Below are 22,557 nucleotides of genomic sequence, written 5' to 3' on the forward strand. Positions count from 1 at the left end.
AGCTCCGATAGTAAGACATAGATGCGGGGAATCTGGCCGCCGATACAATCTACAACGTCTATACTCCAAATGCGGCCGTATGAAAAACCAGATTTTCACAATCGCATTTAGCGGTCATATAGTCTCGTATTGACTGAAGAAAGCAAGTACACACGAGCGATACAAGTTTGCGGCCTTGGCTGTCTCCAGAACTTAAGGCATGTAGATGAAAATAAAATCATGCCTCTATACAGAAGCCGTGTTAATGCTGTGAGCTCGCTTAAATCTATGTGTCAATGCTTAAATTTCCTGTCAATCGAGTAAAGTTCTAAATATTTCTTGAGACTTAGGCAGTTATAGATGGGCGAAATATCGAAGATAAATCTTTGAGTGAACCTATCTGAGAGACCCTCGGCCGAAAATCAGAAAACGAGAACTCAACGCTCCAATAACCAGATCAGAGTTGACGACAGGCTGAAATACCTCCAGAATGGCTTTTTCGGCGAGGACAGACCCCTCCGTGCCCCCGGTTTTGTAGTATAGCCACGCATGTGATAGAATACATCACAACGAATAAGCACTTCTCGTTTGACCGCCAGAGTAATATGAATGAGACGACCCATATCAGTTGCCTTGGGCCACTCATCTTAAAGATGATTACCGTCCTTGCGCTTCTCCTTCATCGCAGGTTCCATTATCCCGAAATTCTTGACAATGGGCTTCGTTGCTTTGACGAGGCTGAGTGGATTGGCAAATTCTCTTAGGGTCGTGGTGACATGATTGATTTTCAGCAAAGCTGGAAGATCGTGTGAGTGTCATAGGGATGGTCACAGATTCCGATCTTCCGGACTGAGTTATCGCCTTGTCGGAAAAATCTAAATTGCGATGGTGATGGGCGTGGCTTGGGTTCATTTGCTGAAACTCAACGGGGGGCTGTGATAGCACTCCTTGACAGAAAGTCTCGTCAGGCTTAGAGCGATTTGGTGGCATGAACTTCTGATCGTCGAGGCTGGAAGCCTGAGGTAAATACCTCCCCTGGCTACTATTTCGCCCACTAGGAGGAATCAAAAAGTCAGGTTGTGGAACAGGGCTAATAGTGAGGGGTAAAGCCAAAATCTAGAAACCTTTGCCCCAAAATAGCAAGGAAATAGGGAGGAAAACAGGTCTTGAAAGGGATAAAAGAGAAAAGGAGTAGGCCTGCTTACCTTTGATATAGCGGGAGTTGATCCAGGTTAAGGCGATGTTCGGGGTAAGAAAAGGGCGTACAGGCTGGTGATGTTGGAGCCACTTGATATGAGTGGTCGGGGTATTGTGACATTCCATAATCTCCACCTAGACTGGAATATCCGGGATAATTCTTCTCGCTCTCGGGCGGGTAAAGGAGAGCTCTGGGACTGAGATCCACGAGATCTCCCATAGGTGTTCTGGGATATTTTCCCATTTGCGCTGGTCTCCCCATGATGATGACCAACATGAAGACTGTTTGTTTGACATACACACAGCTCCACTTAGTCCGTGGATCCTCATCTTGTCGATCTTGGATCAGTTGGTTGATCTGTGCACGGCAGTTGTAGCCCACATGTTGATATTGCTGTTGAGCAGAATAAGCGTCTGCCCGCTCATGGACCATGGAGTAGAGCTCGTTCTGTTCGATTTGCAATTTAATTCGCTCTGCCCGGGCCCACGTTGACCTTTGCCCTAGGCTAGGATCTGCTTTGAAAAACTTGTATCCTTCAAACATTGCATCAGAGTGTACGAGCTCTTTGCAAATAACCACTTCTTGAGAAGATGCCTTATGTGTAAAAGAATTGCGGGAAAAATTCGATGTAGCTCGAAATGCGTGGTAGCAACGAAGTACTTCCCTTGGGGGTAGGCTAGCTGAGCAGAAAATCTGGGAGAAGCAGGTTATATACTAAAAGCAAATGGAGAAGCATAGAAGCAATGAACCAATTATGTGTAGGAGTGTAACTAATCAATTAGATTGTTGAAGTTCATACATAGGGGCCAGAATTTGATCCAGGTTCTCAACTTTTCCTAGGAGCTAATAGATCCAGGGGTTTTGCCGCCATTTTGCCTAATGGTAAATACGGCTAAAGCCTCCCGCAGTAGCACTACAATAGATCGGGTAAAACTTAAACTTACTGGAAATGATCATGGAAAATTGGGGCACTAGACGACTCCCAGGAACTCTTGTTTAGTGCCTAGGAGCTCAAGTGCTCCCAGGGGCATTATAACTTGCTCTACGGAGTTATGAAACTCTATATAATTGTTATTTCATGCTATGCAGTCAATATGGCCTGATGTATTGCAACTTCGGATAAGTAAAAATAATTACTAAAAATGCCCACCTAATTCCTCAAAATCGTTTGGCCTTTCAACTGCTATAACCATTACATTTCAAGTTTGCCTGAATCCTTCTGTAAGATTACGCAAGATAGCAGTATAGCTATTACCTCAGAAAAAGGCGAGAAGAAACGCTCATCCTATGCCTCACCAAATTTAGACGAACGTACTATTTAGGCGGGCCATGCCTGGATCTAGTGTTCTACAAATTGTACTATACATCATTTTGGTGAGTATTAAAGGCTTTTTTGTATTATTTTAAAGAAATATGGCAGGAGGAATTCAGAATGATTCTGTTGAGTATTTACGGTATGCTTGAGATGCTCCCGGGACTCTTGACTCAGAATCCGGACGAACGACAAGAGAGTATGTAGTGTTAACAATCTCACGCTTCCATCTAGGGGATAACGACAAACACCAACATTGTAATGCCGTGTTTGCTCATTTCACGCGGTTCTTCCATTCAATGAATCCAACCAGGTCATCTGCAAGTATCAGAAAAGACGCATTAAGTGCTGGCATATAATTTGCGATACCTGCATTGGCACTCTAAATAAGAGGGCTGAATATCACTTTGACATTATGAAGTGCCCGTTGTGCCAAGACTGCTCAGCTTACGATCCGTCAACTACCGCCCACGAAATAACCCCTAGTGCTTAATTTGGAAGGTAGTAGGATTTGTAGCATTGTTCAGCTGGGTCTACATCCATTCGATAAGCAGCTCGGGTATGGAATACGCATGCCCGACATATTTGATCTATCTGGAGGACAAGCGTTGGTATGTGGCAATCACGACATTCAGGTACTTTATATGTTTCCTTTCTGCCTTTTCCCGTTTTCCCACGCTTGACTCCCGTATTAGCCACCCCTGTTCCTGTGCGCCGTCCCTCTTGAACAATTTTAAACCTAGTCAAACCTCTTCTCTATCTCTCCTTGGATCTCCTGGATAAGTTCCTGTATCCTGCGCTGCTGCTTATTTTTCACAGCACCCCAGCACATACTACTAGACACAACACTTGCTAATAGCTCCGGCGGGATGATATTCTCCTGCAACAAGTCCTTGCATGTCACCAACATTTCAATGAAATTTATCAAGTCTTGCTCCTTGATATCCTCATTGCTGAAGATAGTTCCCGCCCTGTCTTGGATTGCTAACACCCGGAGGCTAGAACCAAGATGTGGTAGTGTGTAGAATGAACCTCCAAATGCTAGTGTGTGCTCTGGCGTGGCAACAGCGTGTGGGCAACCAGGGGGCATTATACTAGTAGATACATTAGTAACATAAATATATTCTAGTCATGGCACATACAGAAGATCTCCAGGCAGTAACTCAATCTTGATAAAGCCATTGTACGTCTCAGGAGTAGAACTTCCAAACGTAGCGAGAATCTCAGAAGCCTCCCGGTCCATATTTCGCGGCAGATACCAGAGCTTTCTTCCAGAAATGACCGTGATAAATGTCGCTCCTCCTGCTGTATCCCCATGCAGCGTAGAGATAGAACCTTGACTAGAGAGTAGGAGAAACTCATGGTCCGCAGCATCCATTAAGGTATGTAACTTCTGGGACTTGGATGCTGATCGTTTGGGTTCCGAAGCGGAATTATCCGCCGGGGCCACATGGAGACGCGACTTCTTGGATTCTGGGGCTGGCATTGTTCCGTGTCGTCGGCGAGCCAAGCGAAGTAGGTCAACTTCATTAATCTCCACTGGGACTCGAGATGCGAAGAAGTTGCGGATATCCAGAAAGTTCAGCGGGTCGCGAGTACCAGGAGGCGCTTGAAAATGGTCAAGAATGTTATCCAGTGTTTCGGTGTAATTAGAGTCGGTTCTCGCATAATTGTAGACCTCTAACGAATCTATACCCAGGAGACGTAACTTCTGAAGAAGTTCCGGTATAGATAATGGTAGACCATGAAGACGGGGTTCCTTAGCATATCCTCGCCAGAGTATTGGTTTTCCAAATGGGCGTTGTAGATGATCATTGAGCTCATCAATACAGGTGACTCTTGCAATCCCAGTTTGATCTCTTTTACACATACGGTCGATTGTATCGAGAAACTGCAGCTTTTCTTGGGGCAACGCATTGGAGTTGACCTCAAGCTGAAATGGTAGTCCAGGGCCCAGTGTATCTTGGTGGTTGATTTTCGTCTTCCTTCTCTCTCTAGACTCTAATATTCATTAGCAAGAACTAGTACCCCGAAGCTAACAACATACTCTGAAAGATAGCCGTTTGTTTCTCTTCCATTTGGAGCAGAATTGAATTTGCTTCTGCTTCTAGAGGAGCAGGGATAGGATTATCCTTTGTCCACGTTCTGAGTGCTAATAACTGCATATCGAAGTTCTTCATGGTCCGGAATTTGGTATAGCGAATAGAAGTGACTGCAAGAATCCAAATATAATCCCCCAGTGCTCGTATTCCCGTGAGCTGCCTGGCGACCCGTTGTTGTTCTTTGTTGCTTGGATCGTACGTAGTCTGAAAGGCGACATGGATTTTGTGGGAGTTGGTCCTAAAATGAAGCTTGAGGTCATTCCCAAAACGTTCTCGCTGATGGGATATTGAATCAAGAAGACCACTGTGCGACATGATATGCTTGGTGTTTGATGGAACCCGTATTGGAATGGAATAGCGAACTATGCGAGAGGAAGCGCAGAGTAAGCAAGCGAAGCGAAGAGTAAGCGAAAAGGAATCGAAAAGGAATCGAAGAGTAAGCGCAAAGGAAGCGAAAAGAAAGCGAAAATGAATCGAAAGGTTGTGAAGGTTGTGAAGGTTGTGAAACGACCCACTACTCGGATCTTCGCACCCCATCAACATCAGCAACCGAGTGGTTGGTGGGGCGATAAGGTCCGAGTACAGGATCAATACATACACTTTATCTTAAGTTGGCACACGCAGATTGGGAAAATCTTAGGTGCATTGTGCGCCCGCCAACGGTTATTGCCTGCGCTATTCCCATTTAGAATATAGGTATCTAGGGCGGTGTGGTACCGACATAAATATCAGCCCTGGATTGAACGGCCTCTGAATGAGCTGACAATCTTTGGGTTTGGGATCTTCCTTTTCTGTTAGCTTTCCAACGGTCTCACACATTGCTATTCATACAATGGGGGAGTCAATGCAACAAATTCGCGAGCGTATCATGGGTCAAATCTCAGATACCATAAAGAGTTTTCTTCAATCGGTTGATTCATCGCCAATTCGAATACTTGGTGATGTTCCCAACAGTATTCTCGATTCCAGAGATTATTTGGGGTCTATACGTCCATTTGTGTCAAAGGTCGAGGGTTCCCTTCGAAAAGATCGGCCAGACAACCAGACTTCCTTCCTCGCTGTGAACATATACCCCGGTCGCCACTCTTATTTCGTGCTAGATCTCAACAATGTCGACTATGTCTATGAGACTGCTCATAAAGACATGACTCCAATATCTGTCTACGTCCTTCGCCTATCAAAAAGAAATCCTACAATTTTCAGAAGGGAAGCCCTAGACAAAACACTCGCTGAGACACTTGCAGCGATGCACAATGGGCACGGCCAAGACACTCTACCTTTGATTGACGATCATAACCGGGTTGTTCAATACCGCAACCCGCGCAGCCTTCAGCCTTGATATTTCTCGTGTGCTTTCTTTTCTTGGCCCTAGAGATTCCTATTCTCTACGAATATTTTGTTGTTGGTATCACTACATGTTTTTGGCTTGTTATTGTATTTCCTATTGGGTTGACACAAATATAGTTATTGATTGCAGTCCACTTTTACCCACCTTTGGTCTCTGGATCTCAACACAGCAAGATAGAACACCTGTAGGAGGCACACTTAAAAGCAAGATTGCGAGGCACTCGAGCAATGGCCAGCAACGGTCTGGATGGTGGTACCTTCCGTAATTACTTTTCAAGACTAGGACACATCACAAAAGCTTTCTGCATTCCGAGAATAATCAATTACAATATGCTGCGATGCATCAACTATTAGTTAATGATCTCTCATTTGCTGCTATAGCGTGCTCAAAGTTTCGTTTTGAGCCAGTCTAACCCAGCACTTTCTACACGCATCACAGCATCCCCAATCTGGATCTGGCGCAACACCTTGCCTCAGACGGCGAATTAAGATACAGAAGGATGATCTGATCATTGAACGGTATGGAGCTATTCCCAAAACTCGCCTCGGGGTACGGGCATGATATGTCGAGTAATACCCCTACTTGTTCTTGTGACTGAATTCAGTGCTCATGACCTAGCTCTGTTGGCATCTGTCAATATCGAACGTTATTTTGCGAGTTGAATTCTTACTAAACGACTAGATCCCCATGGAACGTTAGCACCGATCAACATCACATGATTCTATGCCTCTGGCTGCAAGCACCTTTGTCGTTTGCATCTGATCAAACAAGTACGCGTCAGAGCCGCCACAAAATATCCTGTTTACATAAGCTATAATTTATCTGGAAGCTTCGGTACTATGCACAGCCAATGAGACTATGACACGTCACATATCTGCGACATTGCCCCTTCTGCACAACCTTCACAACCTTCACTGCCTTCACAACCTTCACTGCCTTCACAACCTTCACTGCCTTCACAACCTTCACAGCCTTCACAACCCTCACAACCCTCACAGCCCTCACAACCCTCACAACCCTCACAACCTTCACAACCCTCACAACCTTGTGATCTCATTGAAAATCATGTGATTTGATTGAAAATAAGCCCTACACAGGTCATGTGATTAATTAGGGGGTGGTAAATTAGCCCTATACAGGTCAGGTGACTTAATGGAGGCATGAAATTGAAGGGGATTAATGTGGGGCCAGGTACGGAGTATAGAGCAGATCATAGAAGTACTATGTGGCTGAGGTGGTTCAGGGGCTGTGCTTTTTACCACAGCGATACCATAATAAATGGCACGTGTATTGAAAATTGAATGCCATGAGGGACTGAGCCTAATTGGGACTAACCCCTGTGACAGTAGTGAAATCGCTGTGACAATAGTGTTTACCAAGAGATATACCTGCGTAGTTGAATCCCTCGCCAATAATAGACTCTGTGGGCGATACAAAAACTGCCTTCATTGATAGGAACGGCAACGGTAATTTATTTAGGCATTGCCAGAAGACCCGACGTCGGGTTGAGGTATTTATAGGCAAAGGGCTTGCGTGATCGTGGTAGTCTTTGATTAAGTTCCCGGGTTTAGGCGGGCGTTGATGGCAAAGATGATGGGCACGATCAAGCTTCCCAGCAGAAAAATAAAGAAACCAGGATTTCAAACCCGGCCGGTACTGGGTTGCCTAAAGCTTGACAAATTGTCCTTTACATTATTAGACTTCCGCACCGGCCCACAAAGCCCAAAGCCCAACCCGACCCAACCCGTAAATGGGCCGGGTTTTGGGCCCGGTCCTTAGGCCCATCGATGGGCTATGGGCCCGGGGTGAAAGCCCATGGGGCTTTAATGGGGGCCCAATGGGCCCCAAACAATGCAAATATGCCAATGCTTGGCAGATACATAAATAATGCAGATTTTCCTAGTATTTTTGAGTATTGAATTTACCGCCTACGCTCAAAACAGTAGTCGAGTTCTCATACAAATTGAATGAATTCACTAAATTGACTGAATTGACCGACAATTTGATGAGATTGATGAGATCTATTGATTAGATATCAAGTGAGGTTAAACCATCTACATACTAATAACGTACATAAGTATTATCCTCAATATACTTCCTCTTCCTGCCCGATGTACGCGGCTGAGTCGATACACCTACAGTGTCCTCATCATCAATATCATCAACAACATCATCATCAACAACATCATCAAAATCAATATCTATCAGGTCCCCAGAGCTATCGCCCGGCTCTTCAGTATCACTAATCATATCAACCTCGATCTCATCTAGGGTTGGCTGCCCATCCTTCTTCTCTTCTATCAATTCATGGATCTCGTCAAAAAAGAAGAACTGTTCAAGATCCTTTGTTGCTTGCAATTCAAGCTCGAACCTTGATGCGCAGAGAAAGAGCATAAGCTCTTCAATAGTTGTAGACTTCATACGACCGCGGCGATAGTGGCAAATATCGCGTGCAGTATTAAAGAGTCGTTCAACACCAGCACCTGTTGCTGGAATCGCGAGAGTATCCCGTGCAAGTGCAGCAATAGCTGGGAAACGGAATTGATTATCTTTCCAGAAGGGGAGCGGCTCAGACTCAACAAGATCTATATAAAATTAGTATCAAGTATAAAGATATAAAGGGTTAAACATACTGCCGTCAAGATACAGTGTCAATTCATCTATCACTATACCTGGTACTGCTTTCGAGTTTAACTTCTGGCCCCGAAGTAGATTCTGAACAAACGTTCTTGGTGTTGATCCATGGGAAGAAGACCCTCGTAGGTCTTGAGCACTAGCAAGTCGTCCTTGGATTGGAGTAAGTGCATCTTGAAATGCTACTCGATATTGATCGCGCAATTCCTTGGAATCGGACCAGTCATCGGAAGTAAAGAACTGGAACCTGTTATCTGGCGATAGCATTGTACAAACCGCATAGATATGGCCCCGCATATTGTCTGTCTGCTTATAGTACTCAGCTAGCTTCGACCGACTAGCTTGAAGAGAAGTAAGCATTTGCTGTTTCCATTGGACACGCTTTCGTTTCAGCTGCTTCATTGATCGTTCAAGATGATCAAATAGCAAATTGTAGAATGGAATAACAATATGGGCTGTCACATCTCGAGTCTTTGAAAGAGCAATAGTACAATCAAAGAATGGCTTTGTAAGACAAAGAAGATAGTCAATCTGGCGCCATTGGTCATCATCAAGGGTAAAGTCTTTACAGTTGAACTGATCGCAGAACTGTGTGATAAAACCACGGAGTCTCTTAGCCCGGCGGAGCATAGAATTCCAGCGAGTTTTCACATCCTGGAGAAGCATAAGCCCTTGCCCTGGTTGAAGACTAATAAATGAGTCACGGCGCTGAGGACTAGCACGGATAAAAACAGCAAGCGATCGTATTTTTTTCAGGGTATACGAGATATCCCGTTTCTTGGAGTTGGCCTTCGCAAGAGTTGATTGATACTCTGTCCATTTAGTCTCAGCGACTTCATTCTGTGGGACTGCTTCAAGACGATCAAGTAGCTGGTTCAAGCTTAATTGGATAACATGTGCAAGACAGGGAATACGGATAACATTGACATCACTGGATAGACTTTGTTGAAGAGTAGCAACCAGAGTCTTATTGTTAGACGCATTGTCAGTGGTTAACCCGAAGACTCGGTCCTTGATATCATGCTCAATAAGGGTTTCCATAAGAACAGCACTTAGGTTGATACCTGAATGCGTCCCCGAAAGGGGTTTGAAACCGAGTAAAACCTCACGGTATACCCAGTCGGCGTCAATAAAATAGCCAGTGATAGCCATAAACGCCTGCCCAAATGGAGAAGTCCAACAATCCAACGCAACCGAGATCTTTGCATCAGCCTGAGACGAATCACCAACGGTACCATAAGGCCAAGCCTTCAATATTCTCTCAATGGAAGTCCGTCTTGGTGTTATTCTAAGATGATAAAGCCAGAATCAATGCAGGCAACATTCCCTCGTTTGATCACCAAAGCAACTCGCGGTTACGTCACGACTTTCCTTCCATCAGAAGGATCTACAGATGGAATGATCAGAGTAATGACCATGTTTGATCAAAATAGCCTTCGGACTTTGTTCGGCTGTGCAGAGACTGACACAATGGCCGCTGGTGAGTAACTTGCACATCACAACTAGATATGCGCTGACCTAGAGATAGAACGTTTTTCAGTGGGCTGCGCAGTGAAGAATCAGATTGCTGTGGCGTTTGGCGAGGATGTCTTTGAAGCTATCACAAGTAGTCAAGCGTGGAGTCAAGAAACTGGGGAGATCGAGACGAAGTATTTGAAGGTAGATGCATATCCAGCGCAACTTATGATGATGAGTCTGACAGTTAGCTGGACATCATGCTACCATTTTGTAAATTCAATTTATAGGTCATAGACTTTTAGCTGATCCACCCTTTGCCCGGACGCGTATGCCTGGTGGTAGCTTCATTTGTCCGCTGCCTTCAGTTCGAAATAGGGTTGAGCCATCTCCATTTTGAAACAATATCTCCTCACAGCAGTCGCACGCAAAAAGCTGCTCGGTCGGGGATGCCTCGATTTGGTGGGCTGCTCTCTTATCAGACTCTTGAAATGTAATTTTCGTGAAGTTTTGCCAACGGCTTTCCTGCTCGAGTCAGATAGAGTTCCAATACACTTCAGGATATGTGTCATACCAGATCGGATTTTGTGACAATCGTGTTCTGCGCCATCCCTCAGTCTGGGTGACACCTTTGTCTCGAAGTTTGTCTGATGATCGCGCAGTTGCGTAGCAAGTTTGTAATTTTGTTGTACATAAGGCGCAGGAAAGTGTCTTCAGTCGTAAGAATCGACGTCTTTTGCGTGTCCGTGTCCGGTTAAGGGGGATGTTGACTGTATTTGCACGGCAGGAATGTGCATAATCCGCGCAAGAGGCCGTAAAGTGAGAAAATGACGTGGACAGCAAGCGAACAAATTTTGGTGGGTTGAAGTTGCACCGGAGCAGATGGGACGAAAGTGGGGGTGGGCAATAATATAATTAACAAGGCCCGATACTGCCCGAAGTTAGGCACCTATGCCTCACCCTTCTCTTTATCAACGAATAACTTCAAGTACATTTCACCAAACTAGACTATACAACCCCAGCAATTGTTGGCTCCTCTAAACAGGTGCTATGTTTTATGACGGAATTAACAGGTATGACTGTAGATTCAATAGTGGTAACAGCAAGATCGGCGAAAGGTGTCACTATTTGAGTGAACCTAGGGGAAACTAGTTAGCTGTATTATAATTAGTCATTCAATATATTGCCCCTCGCAAGATGTCCTTGTTCTGCAAAATGCACATACAGTCAGCCGCTTCAACTTGCGTAACACGTTCACGTAGAATGCATGAGACTCCACATGCTCAAGGATCGTCACCGTCAAGAATACGAGACCAGATTAGGTAGATCTATTCTCTGTTCAAAATTACTCGAACTCCTAGTAAAATTTCCCAGGTAACTGCATGTCACATATTCCTAGCCCACTGTCCTATTTGCCTATGCGCTGTGCGGGTGGCTGTGCGCTGCGGGTCCACACAGCCTAGTTCATTGGGTAGGCTCCTTACCCCGCTCTAGTCCAATGTTGCTCAAAAATCGGGTATATTGCCCAATGTTCCTGTCTTGTAACATGTTACGCATTTCTTTGTCCTTTCTTCCCTAAGTTTTGTCTTTTCAGAAGTTCACCTGATTCAACGCAGCCAATGACAATCTTCTATGCATGCCGACAGCAGCTACCCTTCTCGCCATGCGCAGGAGACGGGCGCGTAGCACTTGTGGGCCAAATCTTACGAGCCTATCCCCGTCCACCACACTCCAAGTAAGTCAGCGACACCTACTTAGCGATGAGAGTATCTGTAGTTCCTGTGCCGTTAAATACTAGAGCGAAACCGAGCCATTGGAAGAGGAACATACAATTTATTCAAGACAACTTACCACTTCCTAACACTTTCCTTTCCCCAAGATAAGGAATAATTTTTGCGAATCCTACTCTCTCAGGTGCGTCTGGCTACGAGTCTATATCTGATGTATTCGATGAACTTACTCAGGCTTATCCCAGCATGTGTACCGTTGACGTTTCAACAAAAATCTACGAGTGCGGAGACAGGATCACAGAAGATGTCAGGTTTAAGCCTTGCCCTAACGTCGGCACCCCCGCTTGCCCGGGTCGCAAGGAAAACCCTTTAGGCTCAAGCCGGGTGAGAGGAAAATGTGGAACACACGGTTGCAGAAACCTATAAATCCCCTTAGCCAATTCGAAGGGGACAAAGGGATTTTGATCAGATTGTTTGGTTAGCAAAGGACTTCGATTCTGGTTCATTATTTCGTGCTGGATTCGAAGAAAGAAGGATAGCAAATGGATTCACATGTTGTTAAAAGCTACTTGAGCCATGTCATGCCCATCCCCAGAAGCTTCTATCGCACCGAAAGTCAAATTTTGATATCGAATGAGCGACGCCACATCACTGTATCGATCTGTCCAACATCCCTGTATCACGGCACCACCAGTAAGACCATCAACTGAAGGATATTTTTGAGACGCAAAGAGAGTGTCTACTCGTTCTTCGTAGTCATTCTTCTCTGCCACAGATCGGAATGGCCCAGGGGACTTGTAGGGCCAGTGGCCGGTCATGATCGTGTAGAAGACCGACCCGAGGCTGAATATATCCACAGCCTCTGTTGACACCCATGGCTTGCATGGATTGAAAAAGCCGGAGTCGGGGAGATGTCCACCATCTATGTCGCCATTCGTCGATCCTCCAAAATCACATAGTAGAAGATTGAGCTTGCTTTTGGAATCGGAGTGTAATAACAAATTCTCTGGCCGCAAGTCGGAATGAATGACTCCCTTTTGGTGGATATAGTGGACGGCTTCTGCTGCCTGGCAACACCATTTCAAACGAAGAGATAGGTCGATAGCATCATTATGCTGGTCAATGTAAGCTTGCAGATTACCATCGCTAGCTTCGCCAAAGAGCAATCCACGAGGTTCCTCGGAGATACCAATATAGCTACAGTAGAAATAATATTAATAATTGGACCGCCTGGCGTTCAGCTGACATACCATATTATTCTAGGGTGCGTCCCTAATATATCGAAAAGTCGCTCTTCAACCTCGAAACTGCGCTTGATGTCCTTGACAAATGAGGATGCGTCCGCGGCTCCGGAATACCACCACGAATACCTGGGGCATTTGACAACGATACCCGGTTTTAGTCTCACTATCAATGAAGTCGACCCTTGGCTCAAGGTTTCACCGAGCTGAGGTTCATAGAGGACCGGGTCTGCTATTTCGCCTGGCAAGACAGCTTGATATTCTTCAATTGATCCCAAAAAGTGGTTCTTTGCGACGGCGGGAGAATCATTTTCCGTTAAGGGGTGTCCGCACCTCTCAATATCGTCACTCTTTCCACGTGCGGACAGATAATTTCTGATGGGAGAGGGTAATACGCGACCAAAGATGCCAAAAGAACCATATAGGTAGTACTTTAGTAATTCATGAAAAGCCGAGCAACATTTCCAGAAGTGCGCCAACATTTTGGAGAGCTATAAGGAGGGTTTTCAACGGCCACCTGAAAAGCGTTTAAGTGTGAATTTGTCACATGATCAACGGTGAAAGCAAACACGTCAAACAAGATAGTAACTGTGGGGCTGGCTCAAGTGCTTCCAAACTCGACGAAAGTCTGCAAGCGCCAGAAGAATGGGAGTTATTTCGAGATAAATATAAGACCGGGTGAAATTTCTCGACTAGAGCGGACGGGTTTGTATTATTTTTCTCTAAGGCTATAGTATTATTATATAATGGAACTTTAATTCAAAAAAAGTTCGATGCTATTTATACTATCTCTTTATCCTACATGACCGAAATAAGAATAGAAAGAAAGATAATTTCAAGCCGGATGCCTAGGATCGCAATCTCTTACTCCGGCGGGAGCCTTCACTGCAAGCGCTTTCACTTCTCGGGTTTCTCGTTTTATGCATCTGACTACTAACCGTCCAATAACAGGTTAACCCAACCCGACAAAACAAACAAGAGCGTACTATAAATAAGATGTATCAGACCCCGAGAGGAATCTAATAGGAGTGGTCCTGGGATGAGAGACTGCTTCCGTGTCTATAATAGAGCTATGTAGAGTCTCCTGGAAGTGCTAACATGAAAGGACGTTGACAACAGATTATTTTCAGCTAGCTCATTCAAGAGTGAGGGTCACCTAGGAGCGGGTCTCTACAGTGGCTTTCATTGGACCTAGAGATTCCACGGAAAGACAATGAATATATGGTAATATAACCCATTGTAGTCGAGGACGCTGGACCATGCCAGTTTCACAGCCCACAAGTCATAGTTTCCTGGCAAAAATCCCCTCGGTTGCAGTCTCGCATTGACCACAAGATGTAGCATCGACACAAGATCCAGGGCGTGTGCAGCATTTTCGCTATTGGCCAATATGACCGAGCTGTGATTTCGAGTTTTCACCGACTGGGTGGAGAGGGACCGGAGAGGCCGACGATGACGACAACTGGGTTTTTGGCCAGGCAACCGGGAGCCATTCTATGAAGCTGGGGCTGTGCAATGTAACCTTAGGTGGGGCGGTAGGAGAGGGATATGCAGCGTCGAGGGAATACTGGCACTTTGTAGAATTGAAGGGAGGCCCGCGGAATCAGAGACGGAAAGGCGCATTGGCAGAGGGAGGCCTAGATATCCTCGTAGGATGGTGCTCAGTCACTACCCTAGGGAAGGAATAGGATCATCGACACGAAAGAACAGGATGCTGTATCATCCCAGTGGTTACGCTTCTGGGTGACAGACATTGCAAGCTAGATGTCGGATCAAGCGGCATCTCCGGTAAAAATGAAAGTGGCAGTGCGTCAGGCTGAAAGCAAATGTGCAGTAGTCGGTGGGGGCCAGAGTAAAAGAAAGGGGGCGGCGATAGGTGCAAGATAGAGAGGCAGAATAACGGAAAAGTGAGAGAGAGGGAGGAGGAGCAGCGAGGACGGGTCTTTTATGTCGGCGGCATTGAAGGTAGGTTACGTGACGGCGTATTGGGGAGCTAAACCCAACAAGGCAAAACTAACCGCATATAGTAATTCACAGGTCCGCCGTTTACAGAGTACACAAAGCTACCCTTAATGCTTGTATTGAGACAGATGGCTGCGGAGGATGTTGTATACAGCGAAAGGTCGACAGGTGCGAACCAAGAAATACCCCGACAGCATAGCCTCTCTCATTCGCGTCCCCTCGGTTTTCCAGACCGAGAGCTGGCCTTGTGGCGTAACTTGGTTGAATAGTGGACTTGAAGTGATGACATATTTCGACCTGGGAAGTGAGTCGTAATCTCAGACCATGGCATTGCCTCTTTTTCCTTCAGCCGCACGAGCAGCGCATTCTCGTCCGACGTGTACGTGTGTTTCAATGGGGGGATAACCGCCGTGTGGGTTGGAGGCAGCATCGGGCTAGGGTCGGGTACGAAAGTAAAGAAATATGCCGGTTTCAGACCAGTATTAGACGTACGTCCACAGCTCCGAGTCTAGGTAGGCTTTCAAACTGTCAACTGGCGACCACCCTAGCTTAGTAACCGCAAGGGCCTTCGGTCTTCTGACTACGGTCTATATGGGTCACAAGTATTTTGATCTAGATCTCAAGTACATTTATTCGTCGTCTACTGGGGACAACGGTTTCCCAGGGGAGCATCCAGTAGATATTTGAGCCTATTGGTAGTTGTGCGTTGATTATAGACTTTTATTTGAACTAGACCTGTAACACGATATACAAATGTATGCTTTATCCTGCAAAAGGGTAGCATCCGATATATCCCGTGATGGGTGCCCGGCAGATAGGACAGTTCTCCATTATTCCAAGACTTCCTACGCATGACCTGCACACCATGTGCCCACACAGAATGAGCACCCAGCGATCTGGCTGCATATAACAGATCTTGCACTCTAAGATATGCTTTTCTCTTTGCTGGGAAAGTTCCTCTTGCGTCTTTTGGTGCCTCTCCCTCTCTTGGCGAAGTTCATCTCGAAGGATGCGATTTTTCTCTTGTAGCCGTTGTATTTTACGGCTAACCGCCCCCCGGAGCTCCTTAAAGGCGTTTTCCTGGTCCATTGTTAGTTAAGGACGAACAAGGTCTCATGGGGAACTGGTACCAAAGTAGACGGCTCTTTCGTTTCGGTTCTTTTGCGTTTGCGTGATGGTGTCGTATCCGTCTCATCAGCGACTGGTTCGACGATCACGCTCTCAAAATCTCGATAGCTGTAATCAACGCGAGGGGCCCTCCGAGGTCGTGAGCTACCTGGCTCGAGGCTTGGCAATTCCTCGTCATCGGTGATAATAATCGTGTCGGAGGGGCTTGCCATCGTGATCTTTGTCGCCACGCTCAGGGGAGGAAAGTCGATACAAGCTTGGGAAGAGGAAAAGAGAATATCAGAGCATACAACCGGCTGGGGGAAGGAGGCCCTTTATATACCTGAGATCCAACGGTGACGGACTCAGCCTCGGGAAATAATTGGACACTGGTGCGATCGGAATCTTCCAAGCTACACTACACGGTTGGGCCTCAAGTTGTGATAGTGATGCAACTAGGCGATAGCGTTGCAATGTGCTGCCCCGACGAGGCAGACAGTGTATACCTATATTTATCCGGATCTCCCTACTTGACTGCCACTCAGGAGATCATGGCCTGCTTAGTCTTATCTTTGAAGTTCCTGCACTGAATTCGAGCAACGCCAGCGACTGACTGCGCACATGATGCATATCAATAGCATGGCACCGGAACGCCATCCTATGTAGCAAGGATACTTCCAGTTGCAGTTGAGGTAACTTTTCTTTTATATAAATAGCGCCAAAGTGGCGCGTAATATATCCGGCGTCGTAAAACATCTGAAAGCGAACATCATCTGGAAGCTCCTCATTCGCAAAGCATTTCTGGATTCTCAGACTTCTCGAGATATTCCTTGGTAGCACACAACAGCTCGTGGGGTACAGGAACAGGTTGCTGGGCTGAGTCGCCATCACTTTGAATTTCGCTTGGATCCAGTGCTGGGCTATGAGATAATCCGACGTAGCTGATTTAGAAGCCTTCGTCTTGGGCCGGTCACTTAACGGACCTCCTTCAGGGACGTCATTTGTAGGAAGAATACGTGACCTGTCAAAGTACTCATCAACAATAGGACGGTAGTTGTGGCTACCATTGGAGATGTCCCGGTCCACGGAACTCCAGCACGAACGAGGATGCCGTGAATATCCTTTGCGTATCTCACGTATATAAGTGGCAATCTCTCGTGGGATATCTCGATAGAGTCGCTCGAGGCCACTGAACCGCAGATGTAGAATCTGAAGCTGGGAATGCTTGGCCGTAGGTAGAAGGCACCGACGCTGTCCTTATTAGCAGGCACTCGTTTACTGGGCCGAGAAAAACTTACAGCCGCAGATGGACTAGCACACAAAGCCAGAGCAAACACCTGGCCCAGGTCTACACCGACAGACAAGTTCGTAACCTAAGCGGGCGATGTATCCCGATCATCCTCAAATAAGCCATCAGCATCGATTGGTGCGAGTTGGCGCTCATGGTAGACAAGGCTTTTCAACGTGGTCTGGTGGTGTCGGATGGTGTCCTGGATGTGGGATTTTGACGATGGGAAATTGGACAACCTCAAATGCAGATGCTGCAGCCCACGAAATGAACATAAGAACCGCACAACAGCAGAAAGGCTACATCCTTCGCCCGGTTCGTGCAGCAGATAATCGAAAGAGAATTCGAAATGCGTCAGTCGGAGCGGCTTTTGTGACCAATACAGTAATTGCACGAGATACAGCTGATTCGGGCAGTCATGCAGCGTAAGCGACCGCAGAGAGTAGAAGAGATTTGATGTTTTCGACCATGAGTCCTAATCCACCGCGTTCCACCCTCGCTCTCGGCTGAGGTTATCTAATTTCTGCCGCTTGTTGGACCGGGCAGCCTTTCCACCCAAACCACGCTGATGCTGCTCCCGATGATCGATACGCAGCCACTTTTGTCTTCGGAATATGACTGAAAGTCGAGGCGGTCCAGTTCAAAATGTTCCAAGAAGTCGTTCTTCCTATCTCACGTTAGCATAATCCAGAGCATATACATAAGAGGGGGATCGAACAGACCATGGATATTCGAATCTTTGGGAATTGGCCTAGGCTTTTATAGACGGATTGGCCAAGTGTGCTAGCCCACTGGACAGCCAGTTTCTGACGGGTTGGACCCAACGAGCACCCACCATTTATTTTAAACGGGCTATCAACCGTTCAAGTCCGATTTTCGTCAAACCTATCCAACTAAGCGTTTATCATGTCTCTTGGTCGTTGTGTCTTTGCACCGTCAGATTGTTTCTCCAACCATCAGGTATCTGCACCTGGGTTCAGAGTAACATCTAAGCCCTTGACTGTCAATTAGATAGCGTAGAGGGTAAAAAGCTAAAATTGGTTTCGCACTAAATCTCAAGATTCAATTTGTCACCTGACTATGACACTATGGGACGTCGAGCGAACTTGGAAGAGCGTACAATCGAAGTCCTTGCGCCGCCAAAGTATGGGCCGTGCTGCCGACTAAAATCATCAACTTCTTGCGACTACGTATTATGTGAGGAGCGACAGGTTATGGATATGCGTTGAATGTGACGAGTGAATGTGACAAGGAACACTTTATGGTGAACGTAAGGTCATGGCGGCGATAAATAGCATCGGGAGCACCAGCCAAAGGCATCACCTCTCGCATTGCCTCTCATCTCTCGTCAGCCAACGCACCCCGCGGGAGACGAACTTGACACTATGCCCTTACTTGTTCGCCGCCCTAACACGCGGCCATCGCGAAAGTCTAAGGGTGCCAACAGCCCAGCTCAATCAACATTGCAGCGAGACCAGCCTACGCTTAGACTGCAGCTTCAGCAGAGATGCATGACGCCAGAGGCGTGGTGGGCGTCTCTTACCGCGTTTGGTGCATATGATAATATTTCTAAGCACATGCTGGAACACGAGAAAGCCATTGCCACGGAGGAAATTCGACAGGAATGGATGCGACGTCTGCGGCCCATGCCGCACCGACAGAACCCACCGGCAAAGTAAAAGGACAAAAAGAGCGAGCGTTGCTCTATCATACAGTATGTGTCGGAGAAACAATGTTCCAAGGGAACAAGCCTTCAATTACTAGAATTATCTCTTTATTGTAGATGTGAATGGTAAATGTATCATTTTACAGTATACAATATTTGTTTCAATATACAGCCATCACCTTGAATAAATTAGAAAGATTCGGGTTGCTCTGTGGGGATGACATCCATGGATCCATGACTAGTCATTAGTAAGCCTACAGATCTAATAGACATCTCTGTATGCTATAGCGATATCGAAATGTAGCAGTGTGAAGGAGCAATAGAGATAAAATGCTGCATCTTTCGGCTCATAATGAAGGAATAAGAAAAATGTTGTCGCTATTGGTATATGGAGGAGTTACTGGTGGGAAGACGCCGACGCTGATACCCATGAAGGCGATATTCCTGAGGGCGCCAAAAGAGAACGTCACTGCACATGAAGCTGTTTAATATCAGCGGTTAGGTATTCAAATGTAGGTCTATAACAGATACAAGCAATTTTGTATGGTGGCTATAGGGAGTGAACGTTGGAAGTCGGTCGAATGCAAGTAACTGAGGGTCTGTTACCCAGTACTACTGCCACGGTGACCTTGGTCTAGCCATGCTCCACCATGGGCAGCCGAGTGAGAAGACCTATAGTATAAAGAGAGACTTTCCCAACAGCAGAATGTGCCTCTTTGCTAACACGATCAGTCATGGAGAGCCCCAGCAAAACATCAGAAGTCACAGGTACAGTAGAATTCGAAATCAGTTTTAACTCCACACTCTTGCGACTTGATTCGCAAACCCTAATCTAACACACGCTAGCTCACATTTGGAATAGTGGTAGATCCGTGATTTCCAAGAATAGACATTGTATTTTACATAACGAAGGTGGGACCCTGTCTTGTGTATTTTACTCGCAAATGCCATACAATGGTAATTCTCTGCCATACCACCCACCTCAAGCAGGAGGCATCTTCACCCGACTATCTCTCTAGAACGTTATAATCAACCTCACAAAATAGCTCCCAGACTTCCACTATCCAAGCTGTATCTCATCCGCGATATAATAGAGAGCCAGTCACTTGGTATATCTAAAATAGCTGAAGAAGCAGAATGCAGCCAGGCTACGACTATAATTATTCGCGTAAACTTGCGGCAATTTGGAAGTGTATATACCCCCCCCAACTCGAATAGGACAGAAACGGACTGTAACGCCACTGATTATTAAAGCCCTCTGCGAACACCTATCTAAAAAGCCCGGTTTATACCTCGATAAGATAGCTGTTTTCCTCTGGGACGATTTCCGCACCCTAGTTATAACCTCCAGTATCAGACGAGCCCTTATTACCAACAATTAGTCTACAAAGAGCACTCGGCAGTAAGCGAGGGAGCGCAATACCGATTTGCGAGAATAGCATCTGTATAATTTGTCGGATTTTCAGTCGTATCAGCTGGTTTACGTAGATAAATCTGGATATAATAAAAGGGTTGGGTTCAGGTCTATAGGCTAGTCACCACTTGGTGTGTCCCCTATATAAGTATCACAATTTCACAGCGACCAGCGATATCAGATACTGCCTGCGTATTCCCAGGATAGAATCGTTTTATCGCGTGTATTCTGCGGGTCCACAGATACCACCGTGTTCAAGGACTTTATAGCGCAGCTTCTTCAGCACTGCGGAACATAGCCCGAACCTAAATCCGTTCTGGTTATAGACAACGCCTCGTTTTATCATTCAGAGCGGATAACGCAGATATATATAGATATAGGGGTAAAATTGGTCTATCTACCACCCTACTCGCCGGACTTGAATCCGATTGAAGAGTTTTTCGCTGAGCTCAAAGCCTTTATTAAACGCAACTGGGGCTATTACGAAGTAGACCCCGATCAAGGCTTTGATACCTTTCTTGGATAGTGTATTGATATGGTCGGTGCAAAAGAAGAGAGTGCTAGAGGTCATTTTCGGCACGTAGGCTTGAAAATTGAAGAAGTCTCAGAAATTTGCCAGGCGCAGTACAGTTCAATTGAATGAAGACAAAATTCACACGCGCCTTCATGTTGTAATGACTATTTGTCATAGGGTCACTTATTAAACCAAGGATCATCAAGAACTTGTTTCGCTGACGCTCTTGCAGACGGCTCAAAATGCAATAATCTTCCAACGATTCGTCCCAGCCTCACTATGTCCTCTCGTGTGAGATCGGGACTCAGCGGGCTATCAAAGTATACTTCTTCCAGCTATTCCTGCAAGTTGGGCCCGGTGCTTTCTGTGGCCATGACGTCCCCTGTGTTTATCGTATTCCATTTATGTTGCCATCTTTCAGGTAGTTCATCAGTTGCCATCTCTCGTATTTGGCCAACAAGGATTGCGGGCGTTATTAAGAATGTGTCGAAAGGTGGCTGGCCCACGAACAGTTCAAAGAGCTGCTAACCTATTAGCTTGGGTTTTTGTGTATTACCCGAGTATGATATCACCCACCATGCAGCCCATGCTCCACAAATCAACACGATAATCAATGTTATCTTGAAATATAACTTCGGGTGCCCGAAGAGATAGAGGTGTATGCAGTGTTTCAGGGGGGGCAGTGTGTAAGAATGACTCTCCGAAGTCGATTATTTTGACATCCTGAGCTAGATACCAAGAGTGATTCCCGTATGAGGCAGGTTTCACAATATATTCGGGCACGCCGGCTTCAAGGTATTTCCTATCTCATTTTTGGACATAGCCAACTTCTGGTTTTCCTAGCATCTCAATAAACCTTTCTTCAGTCAAATCGTCTATGTATGGTATAGCGAAGGCCAAATTGCGGGTATGCAGATCTATAATAAGTGAGCACTGCCCAAAGTATGTCAAAGAAAGTGTTTACCTCCATGGCCAATCTTTCGTTGGTGCAAACTATCGAGTCCGATCAAACATTGCTTTGCAATGGTTTTGGCGAGCTTGCCAGGAAGTCTCCCATCTGGAAAGTTTGCATCAATTATATCTAGAACGTTAGAGCCTAGAAGCTCATAAACCAGGCATTTATAAGATCTGTTTGGGCCCTTTAGATCGAAGTCATCGAGTATATACACCGTATGTTTCGGACGAGGATGATGAGATGCAAGCACTTTCAAGGTTTGGAGCTCTCGCGTGTCCCCATTATATTCAGTTTCTGCAATAGAAATTTTGATAGCAATATACGTCTGTTCCCTGTAAACAAGCAGCTTTTAAGTTAACTAGAACTACCGCGAGTCACACCAGCTTGTACAACCTTTGATCTCTTGCCGCCCAAACTGTCGAGTAGCCTCCCCACCCTAGTTTATGTAACACCTTATACCTTCCAGCCTTCAAGCATTCCCCCAAAGTGACTGGATGGTAACCGCCTTGTCGATAGCGATGAAGTGGCTCAGCGTCAATGGTAGAAATATAGAGGTGTTGGTCCATCCGGACCCTGTTTGGATTGGTAGACATTGTCCTGGAGGTAATGCGAAGCGGTGAGATGCTCCTCAAGGGGATAGTACGATAAAATC

At 46.0% G+C, this 22,557-nt stretch overlaps 7 protein-coding genes across 7 annotated transcripts; 3 read left to right on the plus strand and 4 right to left on the minus strand.

Moving 5' to 3' along the window:
* Positions 1 to 636: 636 nt before the first annotated feature.
* On the minus strand, positions 637 to 1,720 carry N7479_001659 (uncharacterized protein; the record flags this gene model as incomplete). Its single annotated transcript, XM_057249356.1, has 2 exons — positions 637 to 1,033; positions 1,185 to 1,720. 2 exons carry the CDS (start codon positions 1,718 to 1,720, stop codon positions 637 to 639), a joined length of 933 nt encoding a protein of 310 aa, XP_057113788.1.
* A 1,508-nt stretch (positions 1,721 to 3,228) lies between these two features.
* On the minus strand, positions 3,229 to 4,669 carry N7479_001660 (uncharacterized protein; the record flags this gene model as incomplete). The annotated part of the gene is made up of 3 exons (XM_057249357.1): positions 3,229 to 3,583; positions 3,632 to 4,490; positions 4,537 to 4,669. 3 exons carry the CDS (start codon positions 4,667 to 4,669, stop codon positions 3,229 to 3,231), a joined length of 1,347 nt encoding a protein of 448 aa, XP_057113789.1.
* A 754-nt stretch (positions 4,670 to 5,423) lies between these two features.
* N7479_001661 (uncharacterized protein) lies at positions 5,424 to 5,930 on the plus strand (the record flags this gene model as incomplete). Its single annotated transcript, XM_057249358.1, has 1 exon — positions 5,424 to 5,930. One exon carries the CDS (start codon positions 5,424 to 5,426, stop codon positions 5,928 to 5,930), a length of 507 nt encoding a protein of 168 aa, XP_057113790.1.
* Positions 5,931 to 12,306: 6,376 nt separating this feature from the next.
* N7479_001662 (protein kinase family protein) lies at positions 12,307 to 13,481 on the minus strand (the record flags this gene model as incomplete). Its single annotated transcript, XM_057249359.1, has 2 exons — positions 12,307 to 12,955; positions 13,009 to 13,481. The coding sequence occupies 2 exons, from the start codon at positions 13,479 to 13,481 to the stop codon at positions 12,307 to 12,309; spliced, it is 1,122 nt and encodes a 373-aa protein (XP_057113791.1).
* A 2,329-nt stretch (positions 13,482 to 15,810) lies between these two features.
* On the minus strand, positions 15,811 to 16,301 carry N7479_001663 (RING finger protein; the record flags this gene model as incomplete). The annotated part of the gene is made up of 2 exons (XM_057249360.1): positions 15,811 to 16,041; positions 16,092 to 16,301. Coding segments are annotated over 2 exons (441 nt in total), but the record flags the coding sequence as incomplete, so codon positions are not given.
* Positions 16,302 to 17,578: 1,277 nt separating this feature from the next.
* Positions 17,579 to 17,785, plus strand: N7479_001664 (uncharacterized protein; the record flags this gene model as incomplete). Its single annotated transcript, XM_057249361.1, has 1 exon — positions 17,579 to 17,785. The coding sequence occupies one exon, from the start codon at positions 17,579 to 17,581 to the stop codon at positions 17,783 to 17,785; it is 207 nt and encodes a 68-aa protein (XP_057113793.1).
* A 956-nt stretch (positions 17,786 to 18,741) lies between these two features.
* N7479_001665 (uncharacterized protein) lies at positions 18,742 to 19,035 on the plus strand (the record flags this gene model as incomplete). Its single annotated transcript, XM_057249362.1, has 1 exon — positions 18,742 to 19,035. One exon carries the CDS (start codon positions 18,742 to 18,744, stop codon positions 19,033 to 19,035), a length of 294 nt encoding a protein of 97 aa, XP_057113794.1.
* Positions 19,036 to 22,557: the final 3,522 nt, after the last annotated feature.

Source organism: Penicillium vulpinum (genome assembly GCF_028829585.1).
Source record: "Penicillium vulpinum strain IBT 29486 chromosome Unknown utg000001l_segment0_segment0, whole genome shotgun sequence".
Lineage (NCBI taxonomy): Eukaryota > Fungi > Ascomycota > Eurotiomycetes > Eurotiales > Aspergillaceae > Penicillium > Penicillium vulpinum.